Below are 19,554 nucleotides of genomic sequence, written 5' to 3'. Positions count from 1 at the left end.
ATGGGGTTTGATGAAGTAAGGTGGGAGGAGACTTGTGTGAAGCATAAACACTGGCATAGACCTTTTGGGCTGAATGGCCTATTTCTGTGCTGTACATTCCATGTAACAGATTGCTTGATTGGTGCCCCTGCCACTGGATTCAATATGCACTCCCTCCACCACTGGAACACTGTGGCTGCAGCAACTCACCAAGGATACTTCAACAGGCCTCTCTCTTGACCTTTACCACTGAGAAAGACAAGAGCAGCAAGGCCTTGGGAACACCATCACCTACAAGCTCTTTCCCTCCAATAGAGGCTACAGCACAGATTCAATAGGATGCTGCCTGTTATGAGCAAATACAAGTACAATTTTTTTAAAAGTTGGTACTGTTTTTGTTATTTTAGGGTGATTACAGGTGTTTAAAGTTGTAGAGGATTGGACAGAGTAGATAGAAACAGATTTTTCATTGATGGGGGGGCGGGTGGGAGAACAAGGGGACATAGATATAAAATTAAATGCAAGAGATTTAAGACAGAGGGTGTGGAATGCAGTACCAGAGTTAGTTATTCAAGCAGAGAACATATCAACATTTAAGGATAGATTAGATAAAGAGGATAAGGGGAAAGAAGCAGGGTGGACACATGGGATTAGAATACTGCTCATGTGCTGGATAATCACCAACACAGGCTCGTTGGACGGAACAACCTGGTTCCATTTTGTAATTTCTGTTTAATTCCAAGTCTCAGCATCCTGACCGTGACATTTATCGCCATTCTTTCACTGCTGCGTCAATATCCTGGAATTCCCTACCTACTATTATTGTAGGCAGGAGGGTTCCCTCCCAGTCGGGGAACACTTCAGCAGTCAGGGACATTCAGCCACCGACCTTCGGGTAAGCGTTCTCCAAGGCGGCCTTCGAGACACACGACAACGCAAAATTGTCGAGCAGAAGTTGATAGCCAAGTTCCACACCCATGAGGACGGCCTCAACCGGGATCTTGGGTTCATGTCACGCTACACGTAACCCCACCAGCGAACAAAAGCTATCTGTTTTTAATATAACTGGTCATTTGCTGGCTTTCTCTGCCTTCCGGATGTTTCTGCCTCTTTTTTATCCTGTTTGTTTTTTTTGTTGAATGTATATTCGGGGGTTCTGTAGGTGACACCCCTCTGTCTGAACACGGTGATTGCCTTGGCAACGGGCAGTTGCAGGGGCAGTCTGTAATCACCATGTATTATTCTCTGATTTATAAATGCGTAGGCTTCGAGGAATTCCTGACATTTACCTGAGGAAGGAGGAAGCCTCCGAAAACTTGTAGATTTCAAATAAAATTGTTGGACTATAACTTGGTGTTGTAAAATTGTTTACAATTGTCAACCCCAGTCCATCACCGGCATCTCCACATCATACTATTATTGTGGCAGCACCATCACCACAAGGACTGCAGCAGTTCAAGTTAGAGATGGGCAATAAATGCAACTATGCCAACATCACCCACATCCCAAGAAAAACATTTTTAAAAATGAACATTTAGTATTTGCTGATTTTTGTGCTCACATTTACTATTTAGAATTCATTGTTTCAGTCTCACCTCTAGTCTGTGGTAATAGCTACCACTTCAAAGAGAGTCGCTTATACAGCACAAAACAATTAGATCCTGTAGATAACTGTAGCAGCAATGAAAACAAAATTTGGGTTAATTTATAGCAGGATTCAGTCTTAAGCGTTCCAGCTTAAATCAATTTTTAAAAAGCATTCACATCACCAATTGAAATGGAATTGATTGATTGTTTTCTAAGTAGCAGCCAAGAGCTTTTAGGATGTAGATTGCTCAGACTTAATACTTTCAAAAATATCAATTCTGTTTATTCAGGATATTAAGAAATAAATGCACATTAAACAAACTCACTCCTTATGTATTGCTAATAACTCTATTAGTAGTAAAGAGCTTGAACCCAAAGTCACAAAGATTCTATACTTACGTTTGTTAAAGACATTTCAAATGACCTAAAGAAAGCAAAAATTAGTTTACAGCTGGACCTAGCCTGGCACAGAAATTCCAAACCACATCTGGTAACTGCAGCAATGTTTTATTGAAGATTGGGGCCCATCTATCATTGGGTGGTGTTCTTTTGAGTTGTCAACTAGCAGAAATCCTCACTGTTGAACGCATAGCCCATATCCATTCACCATCGTTCAACCTCTGCGATTCAACAACTACTTGTATTTATACAGCTCCTTTAACGTAGTGAAACGTCTCAAGGCGCTTCACAGGAGTGATTTTTAAAAAATTTGGTCATGGGATGTGGGCTCCGCTGGCAAGGCCGGCATTTATTGTCCATCCCTAATTGCCCTTGAGTTCGGGGGTTGAGGTGGGGAGGTACTTGAATTTGGGGAGTGGGGGAAATTCAGGGGGTGACATACCTGAGTTTGGGGATTCGGGGGGGAGGAGGATACCTGAGTTTGGTGTTCGGGGAGGGGTGAGGGCTACTTGTTTGTGCTTTGGGGAGTACCTGAGTTTGGGGGTTCGGGGATACCCGAGTGTGGGGGCGTGGGTTTGTTAGGTGAGGGGTGGCGGTTTGGGGGATACCTGAGTTTTGGGGGAGGGGGGACACCTGAGTTTGGGGGTACCTGAGTTTAGGGGTTTGGGGGAATACCTGAGTTTAGGGGTTCAGGGGCAGACACCTGGGGTTTGGGGAGGTTACCTGGGTTTGGGGGGGTCAACTGAGTTTGGGGGTTTGGAGGATACTTGAGTTTGCGGCTTCGGGAGAAGATACCTTTTGAGGGCTATGGGGGGAAATACTGGGGTTTGGGGGTACCTGAGTTTGGAGGTTCGTGGGGGTACCTGAGTTTGGGGAGTGAGGTGAGGGGGTTTGGGGGGATACCTGAGATTGTGGGGAGCAGGTTTAGGGGAGGGCACTTAGGTTTAGGGGGAGGGAATCGGGGGGGGTTACCTGAGTTTGGGGGGATACCTGAGTTTAGTGGTTCAGGGGGTGAGATAACTGAATTTGGGGGTTTGGTGTGAGATACCAGGGTTCGGGGGGCAGATACCTGAGTTTGGGGGGTGATGGGGACAACCTGAGTTTGGGGGTGGGGGGATACCTGAGTTTGGGGGCGGGAGAGTACTTGGGTTTGGGGGGGTGAGGGGTGATTTCTGAGTTTGGGGGTTCAGGGGGATCCCTGAGTTTGGGGTTGAGGGGGGAGATACCTGAGTTTGGGGGGATGAGGAGGGAGATACCTGAGTTGGGGTTCAGGGGGTGAGGGGGGAGATACCTGAGTTTGGGGTTTGGGAGTGAGCTACCTGAGTTGGGGGGTGAGGGGGAGGTTCAGGGGTGAGCTACTTGAGTTTGGGTATTGGGGGGGGGGGGTGAGGGGGATACCTGAATTTGGGGGTTTGGGGATGAGATACCTGAGTTTGGGGGTTCGGCGGGTGAGGGGAGGAGGATATCTGAGTTTGTGTGGTGGGGGGATACCTGAGGTTGGGGGTTTGGGTGGATACCTGAGATTGGGAGTTCAGGGGTTGAGGAGGGGGGATACCTGAGTTTGGGGAGATTCTGGGGGTGAGGGGGAGGTTTGGGGGGGTGACATACCTGAGTATGGGGGGAGATACCTGAGTTTGGGGGTTCAGGTGGAGATACCTGAGTTTGGGGGTTTGGGGGCTACCTGGGTTTGGGGGGGTTGAGTGGGTGAGGGTTTGGGGGTGATACCTGAGTTTCGGGGGAGGGGGTTCAGGGGAGGCGACCCAAGTTTAGGGGGAGGGATCTCGGTGGGGATTCCTGAGTTCGGGGTTTGTGGAGATACCTGAGTTCAGGGGAGATACCTGGGTTTGGGGGGAATACCTGAGTTTAGGGGTTTGGAGAGGATAGCTGAGTTTGGGGTTCGGGGGATACCTGAGGTTGGAGGAAGATACCTTGGTTTGGGGGTTCAGGGTGAGAAACCTGGGTTTGGTATTTTGGGGTGAGATACCTGGGGTTTGGGGGTGATTCTGGGGTTTGGGGGTGATTCTGGGGTTTGGGGGGTGATTCTGGGGTTTGGGGGTGATTCTGGGGTTTGGGGGTGATTCTGGGGTTGGGGTAATTTTGGGGTTGGGGGTGATTCTGGGGGTTGGGTGATTCTGGGGGTTGGGGGTGATTCTGGGGGTTGGGTGATTTTGGGGGTTGGGGGTGATTCTGGGGGTTGGGGGTGATTCTGGGGGTTGGGTGATTTTGGGGGTGATTCTGGGGGTTGGGTGATTTTGGGGGTGATTCTGGGGGTTGGGGGTGATTCTGGGGGTTGGGTGATTTTGGGGGTTGGGGGTGATTCTGGGGGTTGGGTGATTCTGGGGGTTGGGTGATTCTGGGGGTTGGGTGATTTTGGGGTTGGGGTGATTTTGGGGTTTGGGGGTGATTCTGGGGGTTGGGGTGATTTTGGGGTTGGGGGTTTGGGGGTGATTCTGGGGGGTTGGGTGATTTTGGGGTTTGGGGGTGATTCTGGGGTTTGGGTGATTTTGGGGTTTGGGGGTGATTCTGGGGGTTGGGTGATTCTGGGGGTTGGGTGATTTTGGGGTTTGGGTGATTTTGGGGTTTGGGGGTGATTCTGGGGGTTGGGGTGATTTTGGGGTTGGGGGTTTGGGGGTGATTCTGGGGGTTTGGGTGATTTTGGGGTTTGGGGGTGATTCTGGGGGTTTGGGTGATTTTGGGGTTTGGGGGTGATTCTGGGGTTGGGGGTGATTTTGGGGTTTGGGGGTGATTCTGGGGTTTGGGTGATTTTGGGGTTTGGGGGTGATTCTGGGGTTTGGGTGATTTTGGGGTTTGGGGGTTCAGGCTCCGCGCCGCCTGGAGCGGTGGGCGGGGCGATGGCGGAGTGCTGAGTGCTGATTGGTGGCAGTCGCTGGGGTGGGGCACAGAGCGGGAAATGGCGGCCGCGGATTGTGTTGTGGTGAGAAACCGGGAGCGGCGGGGGGGAGACCCGGGGACCGGGGAGAGAGGGAGAGGGGACCGGGAGCGGCGGGGGGAGACCCGGGGAGAGGGCGAGAGAGACCGGTGGACCGGGGAGGGAGAGAGAGAGCGGGGGGGAGACCCGGGGACCGAGGGGGGAGAGAGCGGGGCGGGAGGGGAACCGGAGAAAGAGAGGGAGACCCCGGGGGTGCGAGTCGGGGCCTGAGGCGATCGGGATTTGCTACGTGACGCGGATCAGGCAGCAGTTTGGGCCCCGCAGTGACTGTAAGGCCGGCCCGGCCCCCCGCTCCCGGCCCCCCGCTCCCGGCCTCCCGCTCCCGGCCCCCCGCTCCCGGCCTCCCGCTCCCGCTCTCCGGCCCGGCCCGTATCCTGAGGCGCGTTGAGCTGTGGCCAGACTAATGGGCTGGGGAGGGGTGGGGGGAAGCACACTGATCGAGGAACTCTCCTTTGATGGAGGTGGGGGAGGGGTTGATGGGGGAGGGGTTGGTGAGGGTGGGGGGAGGGGTGGGTGAGGGTGGGGGGAGGGGTGGGTGGGGGAGGGGTTGATGGAGGTGAGGGTGGGGGAGGGGTTGATGGAGGTGGGGGCGGGGTGGATGGAGGTGAGGGTGGGGGAGGGGTTGATGGAGGTGGGGGAGGGGGAGGGGTTGGTGGAGGAGGGGTTGATGGAGGTGGGGGCGGGGTGGATGGAGGTGAGGGTGGGGGAGGGGTTGATGGGGGAGGGGGAGGGGTTGATGGAGGTGGGGGAGGGGTTGGAGGGGGAGGGGTTGGTGGGGGAGGGGTTGGTGAGGGGGGGGGAGGGGTGGATGGAGGTGGGGGAGGGGTTGATGGGGGTGGGGGGGAGGGGTTGATGGGGGTTGGTGGGGGGGAGAGGTTGATGGTGGGGGAGAGGTTGGTGGGGGGGAGGGGAGGGGTGGGGGAGGGGTTGTGGGAGGTGAGGGTGGGGGAGGGGTTGATGGAGGTGGGGGAGGGGTTGGTGGGGGGGAGGGGTTGATGGGGGTGGGGGAGGGGTGGGGGGAAGCACACTGTTCGAGGAACTCTCCTTTGATGGTGGGGGGAGGGGTTGATGGAGGTGGGGGAGGGGTTGATGAGGGTGGGGGGAGGGGTTGGTGGGGGTGGGGGGAGGGGTTGGTGGGGGTGGGGGGAGGGGTGGGTGGGGGAGGGGTTGATGGAGGTGAGGGTGGGGGAGGGGTTGATGGAGGTGGGGGCGGGGTGGATGGAGGTGAGGGTGGGGGAGGGGTTGATGGAGGTGGGGGAGGGGGAGGGGTTGGTGGGGGAGGGGTTGATGGAGGTGGGGGCGGGGTGGATGGAGGTGAGGGTGGGGGAGGGGTTGATGGGGGAGGGGGAGGGGTTGATGGAGGTGGGGGAGGGGTTGGAGGGGGAGGGGTTGGTGGGGGCGGGGGAGGGGTTGGTGAGGGTGGGGGAGGGGTTGGTGAGGGGGGGGAGGGGTGGATGGAGGTGGGGAGGGGTTGATGGGGGTGGGGGGGAGGGGTTGATGGGGGTGGGGGGAGGGGTTGATGGGGGTGGGGGGGAGGGGTTGGTAGGGGTGGGGGGGAGAGGTTGGTGGGGGGGAGGGGTTGATGGGGGGGGAGGGGTTGATGGTGGGGGAGGGGTTGTGGGAGGTGAGGGTGGGGGAGGGGTTGATGGAGGTGGGGGAGGGGTTGGTGGGGGGGAGGGGTTGATGGGGGTGGGGGAGGGGTGGGGGGAAGCACACTGTTCGAGGAACTCTCCTTTGATGGTGGGGGGAGGGGTTGATGGAGGTGGGGGAGGGGTTGATGAGGGTGGGGGAGGGGTTGGTGGGGGTGGGGGGGAGGGGTTGATGGTGGGGGAGGGGTGGGGGGAAGCACACTGTTCGAGGAACTCTCCTTTGATGGAGGTGTCAAACTGATGTTCCTTCTGTCCCTTCGGGCGGATGTTTCCCAGGGGCCTGGACTGATAATCCAGAGAACGGGAATTCATATCCCACTGTGGCAGTTGGAGAATTTGAATTCATTTTAAAATATAAAAATCTGGCCTTTGTAAAAGTGACCATGAAGTTATCATAAAAACCCAACTGGTTCACTGATTTCCTTCAGGGAAGGAAACCTGCCGTCCTTGCCCGGTCTGGGCCCATAGTTGATCCAGTCCCCCACCAACATGGTTGATTCTTAACTGCAAGCTCCTTCTTGAAGCACTGGTATCAAACCGCTATCAGTGGTTCAAGAAGGCAGCCCGCCCCCGCCCCCGCCACCTCAGGGCAACTAGGGTTGGACAATAAATGCCGGCCTCCCCAGAATAAATGAAAATGCCAAAGATCTCATGCCATTTTTCCAATATTAGAGAGTTCTTCTGGTGTCTTGGTTGATATTTATCTCCTGTCATTCCTATTTGTGGGACGTTGCTGTGTGCAAATTGGTGCTGCGTTTCCTACATTCGAACAGACTACACTTCAAAAGCTACTTCATCATGATTTGTGATGTCTTGAGGGATAAAAGGTGCTGTATAAATGCAATTACTGCACTCATTTTTAACTCAGTCACCATTTAACTAAGTACATAGACAACAAAGGAGAAGATGACAAAAGGAGTACGAAACGGTTAGGAAAGATATCAGAAAAATAATTAGGAAGGCAAAGAGAACATAAGAAATAGGAGCAGGAGTAGGCTCCAACGTTCAATCAGATCATGGCTGATCTTCTACCTCAACTCCACTTTCCTGCCCGATCCACATATCCCTTGATTCCCTTAGAGTCCAAAAATCTATCTATCTCAGCCTTGAATGTACGCAACGACTCAGCATCCACAGCCCTCTGGGATGGAGAATTCCAAAGATTCACAACCCTCTGAGTGAAGAAATTCCTCCAAATCTCAGTCCGACCCTTTATCCTGCGACTATGCCCCCTAATTCTTACTCTCTGGCAGGGGAAACAACCTCTCAGCATTTACCCTGTCAAGCCCCCTCATAATCTTATATGTTTCAATGAGATCATCTCTCATTCTTCTAAAGTCCAGAGAGTGTAGGCCCATTCTACTCAACCTCTCCTCACAGGACAACCCTCTCATCCCAGGAATCAATCCAGTGAACCTTTGTTGCACTGCCTCCAAGGCAAGTATATCCTTCCTTAGATAAGGAGACTAAAACTGTACGCTGTACTCTAAATGTGGTCTCACTAAAGCCCTGTACAATTGCAGCAAGACTTCCTTACTCTGTACTCCAACTCTCTTGCAATTAGGCCAACATGCCATTTGCCTTCCTAATTGCTTGCTGTACCTGCATGTTAGCTTTCTGTGTATCGTGTACAAGGACACCCAAATCTCTCTGAACACCAACATTTAATAGTTTCTCATCATTTAAAAAATATTCTGTTTTTCTGTTCTTCCTACCAAAGTAAATAACCTCACATTTCCCCACATTAAACTCCATCTGCCACCTTCTTGCCCACTCATTTAATGTGTCTGTATCCCTTTGCAGACTCTTTGTGTCCTCCTCACGGCTTACTTTCCCACCTAGCTTTGTATCGTGAGCAAACTTGGATACATTACACTCGGTTCCTTCATCTAAGTCATTAATATAGATTGTAAATAGCTGAGGCCCAAGCACTGATCCTTGCGGCACCCCACTAGTTACAGCCTGTCAACCTGAAAATTACCCATTTAGTCCGACTCTCTGTTTTCTGTCTTTTAACCAATCCTCTATCCATGGTAATATATTACCCCCAACTCTGAGCCCTTATCTTGTGTAACGATTTCTTTTGTGGCACCTTATCGAATGCCTTTTGAAAATCCAAATATACGACATCCAATGGTTCCCCTTTATCTACCCTGCTGGTTACGTCCTCAAAAAACTCCAATAGATTTGTCAAACACGATTTCCCTTTCTTAAAACCGTATTATGATTTTCTACGTCCTTAATAATAGATTCTAGCATTTTCCCGACTTCTGATGTCAGGCTAACTGGTCTGTCGTTCCCTGTTTTTTCTCTCCCTTCTTGAATAACGGGGTTACATTTGCTACCTTCCAATCCATTGGGACTGTTCTAGAGTCTGGAATTCTGGAAAATCATAATCAATGCATCCACTATCTCTGCAGCCACCTCTTTTAAAACCCTGGGATGCAGGCCATCAGGTCCAGGGGATTTGTCAGCTTTTAGTCCCATTAATTTTTCTAAAACTTATTCTTTGCTAATCTTATTACTTTAAGTTCCTCACTCTCATTAGACCCTTGGGTCCCCACTATTTCTGGAGCTGCACTCATCCAGGCAAGTGGAGAGTATGTTTTTTGTGTCTTCGACTGTGAAGACAGATATAAAATATTTGTTTAACGTCTCTGCTGTTTCCTTATTTCCCATTATAATTTCTCCTGTCTCTGCCTTTAAGGGACCCACATTTACTTTTGCTGATCTTTTCCTTTTTTATTTGTTCATGGGATGTGGGCGTCGCTGACAAGGCCAGCATTTATTGCCCATCCCTAATTGCCCTTGAGAAGGTGGTGGTGAGCCGTCTTCTTGAAACGCTGCAGTCCGTGTGGTGAAGGTTCTCCTGCAGTGCTGTTAGGTAGAGAGTTCCAGGATTTTGACGCAGCGACGATGAAGGAACGGCGATATATTTCCAAGTCGGGATGGTGTGTGACTTGGAGGGGAACGTGCAGGTGGTGTTGTTCCCATGTGCCTGCTGCCCTTGTCCATCTCGGTGGTAGAGGTCGCGGGTTTGGGAGGTGCTGTCGAGAAGCCTTGGCAAGTTGCTGCAGTGCATCCTGTGGATGGTACACACTGCAGCCACTGTGCGCCGGTGGTGGATGGGGTGCCAATCAAGCGGACTGCTTTGTCCTGGATGGTGTCGAGCTTCTTGAGTGTTGGAGCTGCACTCATCCAGGCAAGTGGAGAGTATTCCATCACACTCCTGACTTGTGCCTTGTAGATGGTGGAAAGGCTTTGGGGAGTCAGGAGGTGAGTCACTTGCCGCAGAATACCCAGCCTCTGACCTGCTCTTGTAGCCACAGTATTTATGTGGCTAGTCCTGTTAAGTTTCTGGTCAGTGTTGACCCCCCAGGATGTTGATAGTGGGGGATTTGGAGATGGTAATGCAGTTGAATGTCAAGGGGTGGTGGTTAGACTCTCTCTTGTTGGAGATGGTCATTACCTGGCACTTGTCTGGTGCGAATGTTACTTGCCACTTAGCAGCCCAAGCCTGGATGTTGACCAGGTCTTGCTGCATGCGGGCACGGACTGCTTTATTATCTGAGGGGTTGCGAATGGAACTGAAGACTGTGCAATCATCAGCGAACATCCCCATTTCTGACCTTATGATGGAGGGAAGGTAATTGATGAAGCAGCTGAAGATGGTTGGGCCTAGGACACTGCCCTGAGGAACTCCTGCAGCAATGTCCTGGGGCTGGGATGATTGGCCTCCAACAACCATTACCTTCTTCCTTTGTGCTAGGTATGACTCCAGCCACTGGAGAGTTTTCCCCCTGATTCCCATTGACTTCAATTTTACTAGGGCTCTTTGGTGCCACACTCGAACAAATGCTACCTTGATGTCAAGGGCAGTTACTCTCACTTCACCTCTGGAATTCAGCACTTTTGTTCATGTTTGGACCAAGGCTGTAATGAGGTCTGGAGCCGAGTGGTCCTGGCGGAACCCAAACTGAGCATCAGTGAGCAGGTTATTGGTGAGTAAGTGCCGCTTGATAGCACTGTCGACGACACCTTCCATCACTTTGCTGATGATTGAGAGTAGACTGATGGGGCGGTAATTGGCCGGATTGGATTTGTCCTTTTTGTGGACAGGACATACCTGGGTCATTTTCCACATTGTTGGGTAGATGCCAGTGTTGTAGCTGTACTGGAACAGTTTGGCTAGAGGCGCAGCTAGTTCTGGAGTACAAGTCTTCAGCACTACAGCCGGGATGTTGTCGGGGCCCATAGCCTTTGTTGTATCCAGTGCACTCAGCCATTTCTTGATATCACGTGTAGTGAATCGAATTGGCAGAAGACTGGCTTCTGTGTTGGTGGGGATATCGGGAGGAGGCTGAGATGGATCATCTACTCGGCACTTCTGGCTGAAGATGGTTGCAAACGCTTCAGCCTTGTCTTTTGCATTCACGTGCTGGACTCCACCATCATTGAGGATGGGGATGTTTACAGATCCTCCTCCTCCCCTTAGTTGTTTAATTGTCCACGAACATTCATGACTGGATGTGGCAGGACTGCAGAGCTTTGATCTGATCCGTTGGTTGTGGAATTGCTTCGCTCTGTCTATAGCATGTTGCTTCTGCTGTTTACCATGCATGTAGTCCTGTGTTGTGGCTTCACCAGGTTGGCACCTCATTTTTAGGTATGCCTGGTGCTGCTCCTGGCATGCTCTTCTACGCTCCTCATTGAAACAGGGTTGATCCCCTGGCTTGTTGGTAATGGTAGAGTGAGGAATATGCCGAGCTATGAGGTTACAGATTGTGGTGGAATACAATTCTGCTGCTGCTGATGGCCCACTGTGCCTCATGGATGCCCTGTTTTGAGCTGCTAGATCTGTTCTGAATCTGTCCCATTTAGCACGGTGGTAGTGCCACAAAAAACATTGGATGGTGTCCTCAGTGTGAAGGCAGGACTTCGTCTCCACAAGGACTGTACGGTTGTCACTCCTACCAATACTGCCGTGGACAGATGCATCTGTGACAGGTAGATTGGTGAGGACGAGGTCAAGTAAGTTTTTCCCTCGTGTTGGTTCGCTCACCACCTGCCGCAGGCCCAGTCTGGCAGCTATGTCCTTCAGGACTCGGCCACCTCAGTCAGTAGTGGTGCTACCGAGCCATTCTTGGTGATGGACATTGAAGTCCCCCACCCAGAGTACATTCTGTGCCTTTGCTACCCTCAGTGCTTCCTCCAAGTGGTCTCAACATGGAGGAGGACTGATTCATCAGCTGAGGGAGGGCGGTAGGTGGTAATCAGCAGGAGGTTTCCTTGTCCCTGTTTGACCTGATGCCATACTTATAGAAGCTCTTACAATCTGTCGTTACATTTCTTGCTAGTTTACTCTCTCATTCAATTTTCTCCCTCTTTATCAATTTCCTAGTTATTCTTTGCTGATTTCTAAATCCTTCCCAATTGTCAGGCTTACTACTCTTTTTTGGCAACTTTGTAAGCCTCTTTTAATCTAATACTATCCTTTTTCCCTGATGTGACCTTAGTCACTAATGCCCTATTACCTTTGTTAAACTCTGTTCCTTCCTGACACGGCTGTATATAATGACACCACGGGTCCCGGCCAGAATGGAGATGATTGACAGGGGAATTACCCAATCACGCCTGGAGACCGTATTGTGTAAGTATCTGGGATTGGTTTTAAGCACATAATTTGTTTGTAAGTGCCCTCCACTCACTGCATCTTGCTGGAGAAATCACCCTGCTTTTATCGGGAGAGGTTGCTGCAGTTTAGGTCATGAATGAGTTCTGTTTGCTGTAGTTCCTAAAAACTCTTTTCTTAAAATAGACTCTGTAGACTGCTGTAGTGCGCTGTTTAAATGGACTGTTTGCTGAGTAAATAGACTTTGTTTGCTGTAGAATAGACTGCTGTGAGTCCTACTTTAAATACCGCCCCGCCTCCACCTCATTGGCTCACACTGTGGTGTCAGTGGACACTCTGTCCTGACACACTCTGGTTGTTTTTGCCCAAATCACTGCTCTGCTCTACAGTCTTGACTTTTCTCTTTAGACTGATAAAATTACCCTTACCTGAACCCTCTCCCACAATGATTAGTTTAAAGCCCTATCTACCGCCCTAGTTATTCAATTCACCAGGACGCTGGTCCCAGTCCGGTTTAAGTGGATCCTGTCCCAACGGAACAGCTCCCTCTTTCCCCAGTACTGGTGCCAGTGCCCCATGAATCGAAACCCCCGTCTCCCACACCACTCTTTCAGCCACACATTTAACCAGCTAATGTTTGTTTCTGTGCCAATTTGCATGTGGCTCAGGTAGTAATGCAGAGATTATTAGCTTTGCTTAATACCTTGATAAGAGAAATTATCAAGGAATATAAAAAAAAGTAAAGTATCCTACAGACACACAAAAGAAAGATCAGGATAGGGATGGGGCCACTAAGGGATACACATTATTAACTCACAGGTAATGACAATGAAATGGTAGAAATATTAAATAATTACTTTGCCTCAGTATTTACCAGGGAGACTAACACGTCGGGCAGACATTAGAAGATGAGATTTAAAAAAAATGTAAAGACATTTAAGATAGAAAGGGGGGAGATAATTGATAAAATAATCAAACTTAGAGAGGATAAAACCCCTGGTCTGGATGAATTGCATCTGTGCATATTAAAAGAAGTTAGGGAAGAGATAGAAGAGGCACTATTACATATATATAAAAATTCATTAGAAAAGATAATAGTGCCAGAAGACTGGTGGGCAGTTAATGCGATTCCTATATAATAACAACTTGCATTTATACAGCGCCTTTGACGTAATAAAATGTCTCAAGGCGCTTCACAGGAGCGATTATCAAACAAAATTTCACGCTGAGCCGCAAGGAGATATTAGGACAGGTGACCAAAAGCTTGGTCAAAGAGGTAGGTTTTAAGGAGCGTCTTAAAGGAGGAGAGAGAGGCGGAGAGATTTAGTGAGGGAATTCCAGAGCTGAAGGCATGGCCGCCAATGGTAGAGCGATTAAAACCAGGGATGCGGAAGAGACAAGAATTGGAGGAGTGCAGTGATCTCAGTGGGTTGTGGGGCTGGAGGAGGTTACAGAGATAGGGAGGGGCGAGGCCATGGAGGGATTTGAAAACAAGGATGAGAATTTTAAAATTGAGTCATTCCCAGACCGGGAGCCAATGGAGGTCAGCGAGCACAGGGGTGATGGGTGAAAGGAACTTGGTGCGAGTTAGGATACGGGCAGCAGAGTTTTGAGTGAACTTAAGTTTATAGAGGGTGGAAAATGGGAAGCCGGCCAGGAGACCATTGGAATAGTCCAATCTGGAGGTAACAAAGGCATGGATGAGGGTTTCAGCAGCAGGTGAGCTGAGGCGGAGTGGAGACGGGCGATGTTATGGAGGTGGAAGTAGGCGGTCTTGGTGATGGAGAGGTTATGTGGTCTGAAGCTCATCTCAGGGTCAAATAGGATGCGAAGATGGTGAACGGCCTGGTTCAGCCTCAGACAGTGGTCAGGGAGAGGGATGGAGTCGGTGGCTCGGGAACGGAGTTTGTGGTGGGGATCGAAGACAATGGCTTCAGTCTTCCCAATATTTAGTTGGAGGAAATTTTTGCACATCCAGTACTGGATGTCGGACAAGTAGTGTGACAAATCAGAGACAGTGGAGAGGTCGAGGGAGGCAGTGGTGAGGTAGAGCTGGGTGTCGTCCGCGTACACGTGGAACCTGACGTGTTTTCGGATGATGTTGCCATGGGGCAGCATGTAGATGAGAAATAGGAGGGGGCCAAGGATAGATTCTTGGGGGTCTCCAGAGGTAACGGTGTGGGAGCGGGAAGAGAAGCCACTGCAGGAGATTCTCAGGCTACGACTGGATAGATAAGAATGGAACCAGGCAAACGCAGTCCCACCCAGCTGGACGTCTATATTTAAAAATGGAGATAGAACAAGTCCAGGGAACTGTAGACCAATTAGCTTAATGTCGGTGGTAGTAAAGATAATGGAATCTTTACTCAAAGATGTAATAGAAAAATACCTAGAAACCGAAAATATAATAAAGAATAGTCAGCATTGATTTCAAAAGGGAAGGTCATGCTTGACCAAACTTATTGAATTCTTTGAGGAAGTAACAGAAAGGGTAGACAAGGGTAATGCAGGGTAATATATTTGGATTTTCAAAAGGCCTTCAATAAGGTACCGCATAGTAGACTCATGACTAAAGTCAGAGTATGTGGAGTCAGGGGACAAGTAGCAGAATGGATAGCAAGCTGGCTACAAAACAGAAAACAGTGAGTAGGGGTTAAAGGTAGTTACTCAGACTGGCAAAAGGTGGGAAGTGGTGTTCCACAAGGATCGGTGCTGGGACCACTGTTCACCATTTACATAAACGATTTGGATTCGGGAATTGGAACTACAATTTCAAAATTTGTGGACGACACCAAATTGAGGGGGGGGGGGGAGTATAGTTAATACTGAGGAGGACTGCGACAAAATACAGGAAGACATTAATAAACTTGCAGAATGGGCGTGTAATTGGCAAATGAATTTCAATATAGATCAGTGTACATTTTGGCAGGAAGAATAAGGAGGCCACATGCTCCTTGGAAAATAAGAGTCCAAATGGGGTAGAGGAGCAGAGGCATTTAGGGGTACAGACACACAAATCGCTAAAAGTAGCGACGCAGGTTAATAAGACCATTTAACAAAAAGCAAACCAAGCACTGAGGGATAGAATTGAAAAGTAGAGAAGTTATGCTAAACTTGTATAGAACCATGGTTAGACCACACTTGGAGTACTGCAAACAGTTCTGGTCTCCATATTATAAAAAAAGGTATAGAGGCGCAAAAAAGGTGGAAAAGGTGCAAAAAATATTTACTAGGATGATACCAAAACTGAGAGGTTATACCTATCAGGAAAGATTGAACAGGCTGGGGCTCTTTTCTTTAGAAAAGAGAAGACTGAGGGATGACTTGAGAGAGGTCTTTAAGATTATGAAAAGGTTTGACGGGGTAGACGTAGAGAAGGTGTTTCCACTTGTGGGGAGACCAGAACTCGGGGCCATAAATATAAGACAGTCACGAATAAATCCAAAAGGGAGTTCAGGAGAAACTTCTTCACCCAAAGAGTGGTTAGAGTGTGGAACTCGCTACCACAAGGAGTAGTTGAGGCGAATAGCATAGGTACATTTAAGGGGAAGCTGGATAAACACATGAGGGAGAAAGGAATAGAAGGATATGCTGAGAGGGTGAGATGAAGTAGGGAGGGAGGAGGCCTGTGTGGAGCATAAACACCAGCATAGACCCGTTGGGCCGAATTCCCTGTTTCTGTGCTGTACGTCCTTTGTAACTAAGATTGGATATATTTGGGTCCAAAGTTTGCAGATTAATAACAGATGTTTCAATTGGACTGTATAAGTGGTCTTTGTGCAGATCTCCCTTGGCGGAGATGGTGAGGGTGTGAGTCAGGCTGTGACTCACAATATCCAGTCTGTGGGAGTGCTCCTATACTGGAATATGTCTAAATGGCTTGTGACCACAAGTTAAAACAAGTTGCTCTCGTCTTTTGCCAGCTGACTAGTGATTGCAGCCATGTTGGACACTCTGTGCCCAACAATATATAGATATGGTGCAGAGGGTTTAGAGAAGAGTGGCTCGGTAAACATCCGTGCTGTGTCCACTTGGACTGCGAGAAACACTGATAGAAAGGTTTAAAAATAAAGTAGTCCCACAGCGCCTAGGACACCCCAAAGCGCTTTGCAGCCAATGAAATACTTTTGAAGCGTAGTTGCTGTTCTCATGTCGGAAACGTGGCAGCCACAAACAGCAATGAGATATTGACCAGATAATCGGTTTCGGTGATGAGGTTGAGGGATGAATATTGACCAGGAGACTGGGGAGAACTCTTTCTCTTCGAATAGTGCCGTAGGATCTTTTAGATCCACCTGAGAGGGCAGATGGGGCCTCGGTTTAATGTCTCATCCAAAAGAGAACAGTGCTCACTCGGTTCTGCCCCTCCGACGGTGCGGCGCTGCCTCGGTTCTGCCCCTCCGACGGTGCGGCGCTGCCTCGGTTCTGCCCCTCCGACGGTGCGGCGCTGCCTCGGTTCTGCCCCTCCGACGGTGCGGCGCTGCCTCGGTTCTGCCCCTCCGACGGTGCGGCGCTGCCTCGGTTCTGCCCCTCCGACGGTGCGGCGCTGCCTCGGTTCTGCCCCTCCGACGGTGCGGCGCTGCCTCGGTTCTGCCCCTCCGACGGTGCGGCGCTGCCTCGGTTCTGCCCCTCCGACGGTGCGGCGCTGCCTCGGTTCTGCCCCTCCGACGGTGCGGCGCTGCCTCGGTTCTGCCCCTCCGACGGTGCGGCGCTGCCTCGGTTCTGCCCCGAGTGTTATGCTGGATTATGTACTCAAGTGTCTGGATTGGGACTTGAACCCGCAACCTTCTGACTCAGAGTTGAGAGTGCTACTCACTGTGCCAAGGCCCCACTGGAAAACTCCCCGCGCCCCTCCCGCCTCACTTTACACATTGTAGGGCTTGGACCTTGTTTTACATTGAAGGTGGCTTATGAATGACCGTCCTTGGAGCACTTTCAGAATAATTCCTATATTCTGGAAGTTACTAGCTTCAGATGTTTGAGCTGAATCTGCTCCTGGTTACATAGACTAGGCTTGAATTAGAAGTGTGATTTGAGTAATTTTGTTGTGGTTGTGTTTTGCAGATCACCGATGAAGAACAAGGCCATGACCTTGACTTGTTTTGTATCCCTAAACATTATTCCAACGATCTGGAGAGAGTGTTTATTCCTCATGGTTTAATCATGGACAGGTGAGTGGCCTCTTATACACCATGGACCCATTACTTAAACCTGTATCTTTGGAACGGTTAAACTCCACTGACAGGAAACTATTGGAAAGTCAATCCTGACATTTAGCAATCCTGGAAGTGCTTTGTCATTAGATCCATTGCCAACAGCCATGTTCTGTATCTAACACTGGGGGAGTGCTTTCATCAAATACACAGGCACTAGCTGTCCGTATACAGCACTGGGGGTAGAAACGCTGCTTCCGAGATTTTATCCTGAATGTTTGAGTGCTGCAATATTGGTGCTGGGCCATATTTAAATTTAGGGACTTAGTATCAAACATTTTCAGCTCGAAGTGTGAGCAGACACTGGGTAAAATCTGCTTCTACTAATGAAGTAATGGAGAGGGTTGATGAGGGTATTGCGATTGATGTTGTTTATATGGACTTTCAAAAGGCATTCGATAAAGTGCTACATAATTGACTTGTTAGCAAAATTAAAGCCTATGTGGTTAAAGGGGCAGGGGCACCTTGGATACAAAATTGGCTGAGGGACAGAAAGCAGAGAGTAGTGGTGAACGGTTCTTTTTCAGACTGGAGGGCAGTTTACAGTGGTGTTCCCCAGGGGTCAGTATTAGGACCACTGCTCTTTTTGATATGTAATAATGACCTGGACTTGGGTATAGAGGGTATCATTTCGAAGTTTGCAGACGACACGAAACTCAGAAATGTAGTAAACAATGTGGAGGATAGTAACAGACTTCAGGAGGACATAGACGGACTGCTGAAATGGGCAGACACATGGCAGATGAAATTTAACGCAGACAAGTGTGAAGTGGTACCTTTTGATGGGAAGAATGAGGAGAGGCAATATAAACTTCAAGGTACAATTTTAAAGTGAGTGCAGCAACAGAGAGACCTGGGAGTGCGCACACACAAATCTTTGAAGGTGGCAGGACAAGTTGAGAAGGCTGTTTAAAAACATACGGGATCCTGGGCTTTATAAATAGAGGCACAGAGTACAAAAGCAAGGACGATATGCTAAACTTTTATAAATCACTGGTTAGGCCTCAACTGGAGTATTGTGTTCAATTCTGGGCACCACACTTTAGGAAGGATGTCAAGGCCTTAGAGAGGGTGCAGAGGAGATTTACCAGATTGGCTCCAAGGATGAGGGACTTCAATTATGTGAAGAGATTGGAGAAGCTGGGGTTATTCTCCTTACAGCAGAGAAGATTAAGGGGAGATTTGAAGGAGGTATTCGAAATCATGAATGGTTTTGATGGAGTAAATAATGTGAATTTGTTTCCACTGGCAGAAGGGTTGGTAACCAGAGGACGCAGATATAAGGTGATCGGCAAAAGAGCCAGATGCGACATGAGGAAAGAATTTTTTTACACAGCGAATTGTTATGATCTGGAATGCACTGCCTGAAAGGGTGGTGGAAGCAGATTCAATATAAACTTTCAAAAGGGAATTGGATAAATACTTAGAGTCAGAGAGTTATACAGCACGGATAGAGGCCCTTCGGCCCATCGTGTCCGCGCCGGCCATCAGCCCTGTCTACTCTAATCCCATATTCCAGCATTTGGTCCGTAGCCTTGTATGCTATGGCATTTCAAGTGCTCATCCAAATGCTTCTTGAATGTTGAGAGGGTTCCTGCCTCCACAACCCTTTCAGACAGTGAGTTCCAGACTCCAACCACCCTCTGGGTGAAAAAGTTCTTTCTCAAATCCCCTCTAAACCTCCCGCCTTTTACCTTGAATCTATGTCCCCTTGTTATAGAACCCTCAACGAAGGGAAAAAGCTCCTTAGTATCCATCCTATCTGTGCCCCTCATAATTTTGTACACCTCAATCATGTCCCCCCTCAGCCTCCTCTGCTCCAAGGAAAACAAACCCAATCTTCCCAGTCTCTCTTCATAGCTGAAGCGCTCCAGCCCTGGTAACATCCTGGTGAATCTCCTCTGCACCCTCTCCAAAGCGATCACATCCTTCCTGTAGTGTGGCGACCAGAACTGCACACAGTACTTGGAGGGGAAAAATTTACAGGGCAGTGGGGAAGAGCAGGAGAGTGGGACTAATTGGATAGCTATTTCAAGGAGCCACGAAGGCACACAGAAAATAGGAGCAAGAGTAGATCATTCGGCCCTTCGGGCCTGCTTCGCCATTCAAAATGATCATGGCTGATCATCTAACTCAGTACCCTGT

The 19,554-nt window shown here is 49.6% G+C and overlaps 1 protein-coding gene across 2 annotated transcripts in view; it reads left to right on the top strand.

Annotated features, from left to right (window-relative positions):
* Nucleotides 1-4,824: 4,824 nt before the first annotated feature.
* Nucleotides 4,825-19,554, top strand: part of hprt1 (hypoxanthine phosphoribosyltransferase 1) — a 67,774-nt gene continuing 53,044 nt past the window's right edge. For both annotated transcript variants that reach the window (XM_067997349.1, XM_067997348.1), the window contains exons 1-2: nt 4,825-4,900; nt 17,261-17,367. In XM_067997349.1, coding sequence (XP_067853450.1) covers nt 4,877-4,900; nt 17,261-17,367 — 131 coding nt within the window. In that variant the 5' untranslated portion in view covers nt 4,825-4,876. The remainder of the gene's footprint in view (nt 4,901-17,260; nt 17,368-19,554) is intronic.

This window comes from Heptranchias perlo, chromosome 15 (genome assembly GCF_035084215.1).
Source record: "Heptranchias perlo isolate sHepPer1 chromosome 15, sHepPer1.hap1, whole genome shotgun sequence".
NCBI lineage: Eukaryota > Metazoa > Chordata > Chondrichthyes > Hexanchiformes > Hexanchidae > Heptranchias > Heptranchias perlo.
This window is presented reverse-complemented; position numbering and strand designations above follow the sequence as displayed.